The sequence below is a fragment of the Hyperolius riggenbachi genome, chromosome 4 (assembly GCF_040937935.1).
Source record: "Hyperolius riggenbachi isolate aHypRig1 chromosome 4, aHypRig1.pri, whole genome shotgun sequence".
Lineage (NCBI taxonomy): Eukaryota > Metazoa > Chordata > Amphibia > Anura > Hyperoliidae > Hyperolius > Hyperolius riggenbachi.
This window is the reverse complement of record NC_090649.1, coordinates 143,611,728-143,623,149: the sequence shown is the minus strand read 5'-3', so window position 1 is coordinate 143,623,149 and position 11,422 is coordinate 143,611,728. Positions and strand designations below refer to the sequence as shown.

The window sequence follows — 11,422 nt, the reverse complement described above, 5'->3', positions numbered from 1 at the left end:
GGAACCAAGCAGCGTGGAATTAGGGCAAGGGACCAGGAAGACTTTGGGGGACTGGGAGAAGCCCCAGGTAAATGACTGGGCACATTACTTTTTTCTTAAAATTTACTTTAATTGCATCACTCTTAAAGTAAATTTGGGATGAAGTACACCGAATAATTTGTTCTTTCCTTGGGCTTCCTGCAGCCCCCTACAGTCCATCTGTTCCCTTGGAGTCCACCCAGTCCCCTCTAGCGTTGCTAGTGATCCAGCTGGTTTGTAGGCCACTGGGCATGTGCGGTCAAGGCAGCAAGCACCTACAGTCTTTGTGAACTGCACATGCAGAGCGCGATCAGGAGGTGTGTGCGGCAGGGGGTGCGTATGTGCAGTGGCCCACAACTCAACTGAGTCACAGTTTACAGGGATGAAAGCAGCAACAACAACAAGGGAGTAGGGAGGACGGCGAGGAAGCTAACTGGAGTCCAGGGGCTGGAAGAAGCCCCAGGTGAGTGTAAATCCTTTGGTGTACTTTGTCTCAGGTACACTCTAAGTTGTGGTGCATAAACACACCTAGTTTTGATTGGCCAATTTTACTACTTCCATATTGTATGAGAGCTTACTTACACAATCTGTTCACAGTATTCAAAATCTGTTGGCCCTCGTACTCCATGGAGGTGGTAAAAGTTGTCCACAATCTCCTTTCTCTGTCTCCCCGCTCAGGTCCTTTATATTGCTGCATGTGGACTACAGTGAAGCAGAGCAAGGTTGTGGACAACTGCACTGATGAGGAAACACAGTGCTGGAGAAATTACACCTTTTCCACTGCTCTCTACTGTGCATAAAGGTCCACATCTGCTTGGAATGATCCTGGATTGCATTGAAGTTATTTTTCCACATGTCACACTGTGTGCTCCATTACAACAGATGTGAAGAAGTAAAAGGGAACCAGAAGTGAGAGGTATATGGGTGCCTACTGTGCAAAACTTATGGATGGTTTCATACATACTCCAGTAGTATCATGGATCTGCCTTGTGATACTTTATGCTTCACTTGCATACAGTAATTATTGCTACTTAGTTAGCAACTTGTTTTTGTTATTTACTACCAAAATGTCTCTTGAAAACATTTTCCATCTGGAGATATCTTTATGAAATCTGCAAACAGATGTAGGAACTCCATCCTAAACAAACATACTGTCATTAAGTTACATTAGTTATGTTAATTAAAATAGATAGGTAATATAATCTCTTACCCACTCTGTTTTAAAAAAAAAAAACAGGTAAATATTTGTGATTTCATGATGGCAGCCATCTTTTTGGTTGAAAGGAGGTGACGGGGAGCATGAGACACAGTTCCAACTGTCCTGTGTCCTGAGCACCTCTCCCAGTTGCTAGGCAATGTGAATAACAATATAGGGAATCCCATCATGCTCTGCAAAGCATCAGGGAAAAAAAGCCAGGCGTTTTTTCTTTGATGGGTGGAGCTTAGCTAAAAATGCAGCTAAAAAGGATTCTTTGGTAAGAAAAACAAAGTTCTGATGCTGTGAAACTGTTAAAGAAACACCAAGCTTTTTCAGTTCTGCTGAGTAGATTTTTAGTCCGGAGTTTCACTTTAATTTCACTGCAGGTAGCTGTTGATCAGTAGCAAATACCAGTTTAGAGCACACCTAAACTAAACATTCATGCCTTTAAAGGTACGTACACGTACAATAACTGCTGTCCGTAAAGATCCTGACCTAATCGCTGGGGCAAAAGTTGTAGGCACAAGCGTTATACAGATATGTTGCAGTTCTACAGCAGCTTGGTTATGCTTCCCTCCAGAATATTGTATGGGAGGGATGACAAGTGACAGCTCAACCACACTTCCAGAAGCCAATCAAAGAGGGGGCTGAGAAACTACCCACAGCACAGTGTGGATCACATGACCACTGTCTTCAAATCTGAACTACAGTATTTACATTTGGTTTTAACCTCACAGTTCTGTTTTTATTTAGTATATGAGGGTAGAGACAGGCATGGAAATAACTGGAATTTTTTGTTCTGTTTTTGCTTTCTGTTTTATTGGCTTTAAAATGTTGAAAATGCTTACATTTGTTCTTTTTCTATTAAGATTGGACATTCTCCAGAGTTGTACATCCAAGATTGAGCATTTTCCTCAACTGAACCACAAGTGGACAAACTTTGGTTGTGCATTCTGTACAAGATTTGTATTCAAGTATGTAAATAATAATGTAAACCCTGCATTTAAAGTGGACATTCTACTTGTGTGCATCTTGAAGCTATTCCAGGGTTTGTCTGAAATACTTAGTGGGTGAGGTTTAGATAATTTTATTCACTGTTAGATATACTTAATCACTGTTCCTCACATGGGTGTCAAAAGAAGAGAGGTAGTGAGGGTGTACTTTCTTGACAGGAATATAAACAGTACTGACCTCTTAAAATAAAAAAGTCAGATCATCTCCAGTGTTACTGCTATTTCCCTGTTGGGGAAATGTCACTAACTTGTCCAAATCACCTGCAGGCTAGCGACGAGGCTGTACACCCTGGGTCCTGCAATGGTGTCCAAGGGATAGGATGTGTGATTGTAAGATGTAGAGATATAAATCATGAGATTGATGCATATGACCCTATGTTTGTGATTTTGTGAGATGCGGTAAGGGCATCGCACCGCAAACGCACACCCCAGGTGTAAAACAGACCTTAAAGTGATCTTGTGAGTAGGTGAAAGAAGAATTGAAATAAAAAACAATACCCACATAGAGGAAAGCCTTTGAATGGCCTAGAGCAGGGTTGTCAAACTCCAATACAAAGTGTTCACAGAGGCGCTATATGTGCTACCTGAGAGCTACTGTTTTGTCCCCTGTTTTATTGCTTGATGAAGCGGGCTTGGTCCTGCGAAACGCGTTGCATCTATTGGGGTACTAATAAAGTGTTTATGTCAGACAAGTAGTCTAGTCTGCTTTCGGAGGTAAGTCCACCACTGCCTCCCCAGCATATTTTAAAACTTTTAATTATTTGTTTTTATTCTGCTGATGCCTCTGTTCATCAAAGGCATTATAGTGTCCACCCTTGGTGGAAGGGGGACCCACCCCTACCTTTCTTCTATCTACAGAGAGCGACTTCTTAACCCTGAGTGAGGACAGGTCTAATCTCACCTGCATTCAGTGGTTGCCTCAGCGGTAACCCTTGTTTGTGAGTATAACCTTCTCACATTACATTATTCACTATTGTCCTGAGCATACTACACCATATTGGGCTCTCGGTGTCTTATCAAATACAAAGTGGGCTGAAATTGTACACTGCGACGTAGTCGCGGGCCAACCTCAATGTCTACTGGCCACCTTCCTCGCTTATAAAGTTTCCAGGTGTGAAATGGCCACCCTCCAACTCCTATACAGTTCCCTGGTGTCTAGTGGTCCTCTTTCCCCTATACAGTTATCTGGTGTCTAGAGGCCCCCACCCTCCCCTATACAGTTCCCTAATGTTTAGGGCTTTCCCCCCACCTCCCTCATATGGCTTCCCTGGTGTTCTAGGGCTAAACATAATGCAATGTGGGGAAACCACTTGAGGGCCAAATGATATGGATCTGAGGGCCAGATTTGGCCCGTGGGCCGGAGTTTGACATGTATGGCCTAGAGGCTTTCTGTGTCCTTCTTGTCCCCACCGCTGCTAGCCAGGACTCTCTTCTATTTTGCTCCCCAAGTACAAGCGCAGCCGTACTGTGCATGTGCACGTATAGCCAGCTTACTGAGTGGGTGTGGCCATATTTGCACATACACAGTATGGCTACACTCGCATACAGCGAGGAGTGGGCCACAAGAACATCTTCGACAAGCTCTTGTCATATATGTTCGGAGGGGTCCGCACAGCAGCAGATGTCCCTTTGAAGATGAATCGGAAATCCTCTGGAGCATCTAGAGGCTTTTCCCTATGTGAGGAAGTATCTAACTTTTTCCAATCTACAGGTTTCCTTTAACCACTTCCCGACCGCCGTATAGACAATTGGCGGCCGGGAAGTGGACCCCGCAAGGACCGCCGTATTGACAAATGGCGGCGGTCCTTGTAGGGGCATGGGCGGCGTGATCGCGTCATTCGTGACGCCATCGGCCGCCGGGGACTGGCTCCGCGCACCTCGCGCACCCGGATCGCCGCATACAAAGTGTATAATACACTTTGTAATGTTTACAAAGTGTATTATACAGGCTGCCTCCTGCCCTGGTGGTCCCAATGTCCAAGGGACCACCAGGGCAGGCTGCAGCCACCCTATGTCGCACCCAAGCACACTGATTTCCCCCCACCCCCTGCCTCAGATCGCCCACAGCACCCCTCAGACCCACCCCCTGCCCACCCCCCAGACCCCTGTTTGCACCCAATCACCCCCCTAATCACCCATCTATCACTCCCTGTCACTATCTGTCAATGCTATTTTTTTTTATCCCCCCCTGCCCCCTCCTGATCACCACCCCACCCCTCAGATTCTCCCCAGACCCCCCCCCCCCTGTGTACTGTATGCATCTATCCCCCTGATCACCTGTCAATCACCAATCAATCACCCCCTGTCATTGCCACCCATCAATCAGCCCCTAACCTGCCCCTTGCGGGCAATCTGATCACCCACCCGCACCAATAGATCGCCCGCAGATCCGACGTCAGATCACCTCCCAAGTGCAGTGTTTACATCTGTTCTCTACCCTAAACACCCACTAATTATCCATCAATCACCCCCTATCACCACCTGTCACTGTTACCCATCAGATCAGACCCTAATCTGCCCCTTGCGGGCACCCAATCACCCGCCTACACGCTCAGATTGCCCTCAGACCCCCCCCCCTTATCAATTCGCCAGTGCAATATTTACATCTGTTCTTCCCTGTAATAACCCACTGATCACCTGTCAATCACCCATCAATCACCCCCTGTCACTTCCACCCATCAATCACCCCCTGTCACTGCCACCCATCAATCAGCCCATAACCTGCCCGTTGCGGGCAATCTGATCACCCACCCACACCAATAGATCGCCCGCAGATCCGACGTCGGATCACCTCCCAAGTGCGGTGTTTACATCTGTTCTCTACCCTAAAAACCCCCTAGTTACCCATCAATCACCCATCAATCACCTCCTATCACCACCTGTCACTGTTACCCATCAGATCAGACCCTAATCTGCCCCTTGCGGGCACCCAATCACCCGCCTACACGCTCAGATTGTCCTCACACCCCCCCTTATCAATTCGCCAATGCAATATTTACATCTGTTCTTCCCTGTAATAACCCACTGATCACCGGTCAATCACCTGTCAATCACCCATCAATCACCCCCTGTCACTGCCACCCATCAATCAGCCCCTAACCTGCCCCTTGCGGGCAATCTGATCACCCACCCACACCAATAGATCGCCCGCAGATCCGACGTCGGATCACCTCCCAAGTGCAGTGTTTACATCTGTTCTCTACCCTAAACACCCACTAATTACCCATCAATCACCCCCTGTCACTGCTACCTAGACCCCTATCTGCCTCTAGGGCACTCAATCACCCGCCCACACCCTCAGAACGCCCTCAAACCCCAGCCCTGATCACCTCGCCAGTGCATTGCTTGCATCTATTCCCCCCTCTAATTACACCTTGAGACACCCATCAATCACCTCCTGTCACCCCCTAGCACACCTACCCATCAGATCAGGCCCTAATTTGCCCCGTGTGGGCTCCTGATCACTCGGCCAAACCCTCAGATCCCCCTCAGACCCCCTTCCGATCACCTCCCCAGTGCATTGATTGCATCTATTTTCCCCTCTAACCACCCCCTGAGACACCCATCAATCACCTCCTGTCACCCCCCTAGCACTCCTATCCATCAGATCAGGCCCAATACAACCTGTCATCTAAAAGGCCACCCTGCTTATGATCGGTTCCACAAAATTCGCCCCCTCATAGACCACCTGTCATCAAAATTTGCAGATGCTTATACCCCTGAACAGTCATTTTGAGACATTTGGTTTCCAGACTACTCACGGTTTTGGGCCCGTAAAATGCCAGAGCGGTATAGGAACCCCACAAAGTGACCCCATTTTAGAAAAAAGACACCCCAATGTATTCTGTTAGGTGTATGACGAGTTCATAGAAGATTTTTTTTTTTTTTTTTTGTCAAAAGTTAGCGGAAATTGATTTTTATTGTTTTTTTTTTTCACAAAGTGTCATTTTTCACTAACTTGTGACAAAAAATAAAATCTTCTATGAACTTGCCATACACCTAACGGAATACCTTGGGGTGTCTTCTTTCTAAAATGGGGTCACTTGTGGGGTTCCTATACTGCCCTGGCATTTTAGGGGCCCTAAACCATGAGGAGTAGTCTTGAAAACAAATGCCTCAAAATGACCTTTGAATAGGACGTTGGGCCCCTTAGCGCACCTAGGCTGCAAAAAAGTGTCACACATGTGGTACCGCCGTACTCAGGAAAAGTAGTATAATGTGTTTTGGGGTGTATTTTTACACATACCCATGCTGGGTGGTAGAAATCTCTCTGTAAATGGACAATTGTGTGTAAAAAAAAAAATCAAACAATTGTCATTTACAGAGATATTTCACCCACCCAGCATGGGTATGTGTAAAAATACACCCCAAAACACATTATACTACTTCTCCTGAGTACGGCGGTACCACATGTGTGGCACTTTTTACACCCTAAGTACGCTAAGGGGCCCAAAGTCCAATGAGTACCTTTAGGATTTCACAGGTCATTTTGCGACATTTGGTTTCAAGACTACTCCTCACGGTTTAGGGCCCCTAAAATGCCAGGGCAGTATAGGAACCCCACAAATGACCCCATTCTAGAAAGAAGACACCCAAAGGTATTCCGTTTGGAGTATGGTGAGTTCATAGAAGATTTTATTTTTTGTCACAAGTTAGTGGAAAATGACACTTTGAAAAAAAACAATTAAAATCAATTTCCACTAAATAAAATCTTCTATGAACTCGCCATACTCCTAACGAAATACCTTGGGGTGTCTTCTTTCTAAAATGGGGTCATTAGTGGGGTTCCTATACTGCCCTGGCATTTTAGGGGCCCTAAACCGTGAGGAGTAGTCTTGAAACAAAAATGACCTGTGAAATCCTAAAGGTACTCATTGGACTTTGGGCCCCTTAGCGCAGTTAGGGTGCAAAAAAGTGCCACACATGTGGTATCGCCGTACTCAGGAGAAGTAGTATAATGTGTTTTGGGGTGTATTTTTACACATACCCATGCTGAGTGGGAGAAAGATCTCTGTAAATGGACAATTGTGTGTAAAAAAAAAAAAAATCAAACAATTGTCATTTACAGAGATATTTCTCCCACCCAGCATGGGTATGTGTAAAAATACACCCCAAAACACATTATACTACTTCTACTGAGTACGGCAATACCACATGTGTGGCACTTTTTTGCAGCCTAACTGCGCTAAGGGGCCCAAAGTCCAATGAGCACCTTTAGGCTTTACAGGGGTGCTTACAATTTAGCACCCCCCAAAATGTCAGGATAGTAAACACACCCCACAAATGACCCTATTTTGGAAAGTAGACACTTCATGGTATTCAGAGAGGGGCATGGTGAGTCCGTGGCAGATTTCATTTTTTTTTCTTTGTCGCAAGTTAGAAGAAATGGAAACTTTTTTTTTTTTTGTCACAAAGTGTCATTTTCCGCTTACTTGTGACAAAAAAAAATATCTTCTATGAACTCACTATGCCTCTCAGTGAATACTTTGGGATGTCTTCTTTCCAAAATGGGGTCATTTGGGGGTTATTTATACTATCCTGGAATTCTAGCCCCTCATGAAACATGACAGGTGGTCAGAAAAGGCAGAGATGCTGGAAAATGGGAAAATTCACTTTTTGCACCATAGTTTGTAAACGCTATAACTTTTACCCAAACCAATAAATATACACTGAATGGTTTTTTTTTTTATCAAAAACATGTTTGTCCACATTTTTCGTGCTGCATGTATACAGAAATTTTACTTTATTTGAAAAATGTCAGCACAGAAAGTTGAAAAAATAATTTTTGGGACAAAATTCATGTGTTTTTTGATGAATATAATAAAAAGTAAAAATCGCAGCAGCAATCAAATAGCACCAAAAGAAAGCTTTATTAGTGACAAGAAAAGAAGCCAAAATTCATTTAGGTGGTAGGTTGTGTGAACGAGCAATAAACCGTGAAAGTTGCAGTGGTCTGAATGGAAAAAAAGTGCCTGGTCCTTAAGGGGGGTAAAGCCCACGGTCCTCAAGTGGTTAAGGATATTTCCCTGTTTTAATTCTATTTTTCTTTTACCGTAGAAATGCCAAAATGTGTGATTAAACCCTGTCCACATGCAACGGGGAAAAAAGAAGCAAAACCCTGAAATAAGTCTTCACTTCTTCCCTAAAGATTTGACTAGAATTATGACATGGCTGCGAAATGCAAATCTGAATGAGGAGACTATTGAGAAATTAGCACCACAAATACTTGCTGACACAAGATGTGACAAATACCGAATGTGCTCCGCCCATTTCACCACAGATAGCTTTTACCTAAAAGGAACACGCAAACTGCTGAAAGATGATGCCGTTCCAACGATATTCCAAGATGACAAGGCTCCACCCAGATTTAATCCATGGTTGTTCAGAACACCCAAAAGACCTAAATTTGATGCAACGCTTGAACCTGCATGCACTTCCCAGACATGTACGTGCACTTGCCACCAGATCCCAAAGAAAAAGCCAATAATGGTGACAGATTCTTCAACACAAACAGATCCAACATATTTTTTGCTGGTACCTACAAAGAACCCTTGCGTAATGCAGGCAAACTTAAAGAGAGTGGCTTTGGACCATGGATATAGTAAGTACTCCTACAATGTTCAACCTCTTCAGTCAACAGCAAACAAGAAAGCATCAGCATCCCTGGTACAAGGCGTTAATGACGTTAGTGCCCAGGATTCTGAAGGACAGCTGCCCCCAAGTTCATTGATTCCTTCCCCGATTCATGGCATGCCAGCAAATTTCAAAATTCAATCATATTTAAAAACTGATTCAGATGACATCTTGGATAACAGTCCAAAAACAGAGACAAATTGCACTGAACAGGTTTACAGTTTAGAGACAGCCAGATTCACAAAAGAACAATCAAGTAGGTCATTACATGATACAAATGTAAACTATATACAACCAAGCCTAACAAGGGAAGAGTCTATAGTCAAAGAGAGAAAATTCATTGTGTTTGAATCCTGCTTGGACAAACTACTCTTCCATCTTCTCTGTCCTACTACTAGCTGTAACAGAAGAATTAAAGGAATTACAAAACAGTCAATGGGATCACTCCTAGTTGTGTACTCCACTTGCGAAGCTGGCCATCAGTCTAGATTGTGGGAGAGTCAACCCATGATCAAAGATTTTGGTGCAGGGAATTTGTTACTTGCTGCCTCCATTGTTTTAAATGGTGCCAGCTATACAGAGGTCAAAGAAATCTGCAATTTAGCTTCCATTCAAATTTTTGAACATAGCTCCTTTCGTCAGTATCAGGATAAGTTCATTTTTAGAGCTATCGATTACCACTGGATTATGGAGAAGACCAAAATTAAGGAGGAATTGGGTAACAAGCCCTTATATCTGGCAGGGAATATTCGGTGCGAGTCTCCAGGGGACTGCGCAGAATACTGCACTTGCACCTTAATGGACCGTGTGACCAAGAAGATAATTGACTTTGAAATTTGCCAAGTTCCAGAGTGCACATCATCTCTCGCCACAGAAAAACATGCATTTCATGTGTGCCTTGATCGAATTGTGGAAGAAAACTTTAATGTCCATTTTGTGGGAACAGATGTGAATCCAGAGTTTAGAAAACTGATGGCAACCCGTTATGACAACATAAATCATCAGTTTGACTTGTGGCATTATGCCAAATCATTGAAGCAACAGTTACTGCTGGTAGCAGAAAAACCTTTGTGTGATGAACTTACTCCATGGATTGGTCCAATTATAACTCATTTTTATTGGTGCAGTAGGACATGCTGTGGAAGGGAAGAGCTCTTCAAAGAGAAGTGGGAGTCACTCCTACATCATATTACTAATGAGCACAGCTGGATAGAGGGCGATGAAGAAAAAGGCTGTGAGCATGGACCTCTTACAGAAGGTCAACAAACGAATACATGGTTGGATAGAAGAAGTCCTGCTTTCCAAGCTTTAAGTGAATTTGTTTACAATCCTAAGTTTGAAGAAGACATTCCACATCTGGTCTACTATTGCCAAACTGGATTTCTGGAAACTTTTCAAAGCCCAATACTGAAGTTTTGTCAGAAAAGTATAGAGTACAGCATTGACACCGTCGAAGCACAAACTAAGATTGCTGTAATAAGCCATAACGGTGTTGATAGGAAACGGCCTACAGGGCCAGCAGAAAAGAAAGTCGCCCAATCATTCCCCGCACTAGAAACAAAATCTGAAAATGAGACCATATCTACAGATCATCTCAGTGCTGTAATGGCTGACATGATCCGTATAATAGAGGGAACTATCACCATCAGCTGGCTTTCCAAATCAGACTCTATACCTCAAAATGTGATACCACCAACAGAGTTAAACTGCCAGACTTAGATAGGGTAAAGCTACAGACAGCTTCTCAAGACGTCTCATGAGGTTTTTGAGTACTTCAGTAGATTTATTCCTGTTCACTGATGGACTTAGATGTTGTGGAAGTAATGATGTAAATCATAGTGCTCAGTTAAGATGTTCATGGAGATGGAAATGTTTCAGGGTTGATGCAAATATGCAATTTATATGCACCTGCAAAATCAGTTACTGCCTACATTTGACTGGTTGAATTTCAATCTGTCACACATTGATGCAAAATTTGCATCAACTTAAAGAGAGTCTGAAGCGAGAATAAATCTCACTTCACACCTCATAGATAGCAGGGGCATGTGTGCCCCTACTAAAACGCAGCTATCCCGTGGCTTAACGGGGGTCCCTTCACCCCCAAATCCCCTCGGTGCAGCAGGGGAGCGCTTCCTGGTTGGGGCAGGGCTAACCGCCGCAGCCCTGCCCCACGCTCGTCTGTCAGCGCGCATCTCCGCCTCTCCCCCGCCCCTCTCAGTCTTCCTTCACTGAGAGGGGCGGGGGAGAGGCGGCGATGCGCGTCTGATAGACGGCGCTGTGAGGCAGGGCTGCAGCCGTTAGCCCTGCCTCCAGGAAGAGAATTTTACGACCAAGTTTGCGACCAACTTTTGCGGGGGTGGGTTTGGGGGTTAAGGGACCCCCGTTAAGCCGCAGGATAGCGGCGTTTTAGCAGGGGCACACATGCCCCTGCTAACTATGAGCTCTGAAGCGAGATTTATTCTCGCTTCAGAGTCTCTTTAAAAAAGAATTGCAATTCATTGCCCCTCTCTAGTTCTTAGCATTACTATCTAGCTCTCAGCAATTCTCTGTGTGTTCACAC

The 11,422-nt window shown here is 44.5% G+C and overlaps 1 protein-coding gene across 2 annotated transcripts in view; it reads left to right on the top strand.

Annotated features, from left to right (window-relative positions):
* The window catches only part of LOC137570542 (uncharacterized), a 24,243-nt gene extending 13,252 nt beyond the window's left edge, over positions 1-10,991 (top strand). The window contains exons 1-3 of one of the 2 annotated variants that reach the window (XM_068279236.1): positions 724-934; positions 2,086-2,190; positions 8,287-10,991. In XM_068279236.1, coding sequence (XP_068135337.1) covers positions 8,320-10,581 — 2,262 coding nt within the window. In that variant the 5' untranslated portion in view covers positions 724-934; positions 2,086-2,190; positions 8,287-8,319 and the 3' untranslated portion in view covers positions 10,582-10,991. Of the gene's footprint in view, positions 1-723; positions 935-2,085; positions 2,191-8,286 lie in introns of those variants that run through there. The other variant, XM_068279235.1, reaches the window with a different exon arrangement.
* Positions 10,992-11,422: the final 431 nt, after the last annotated feature.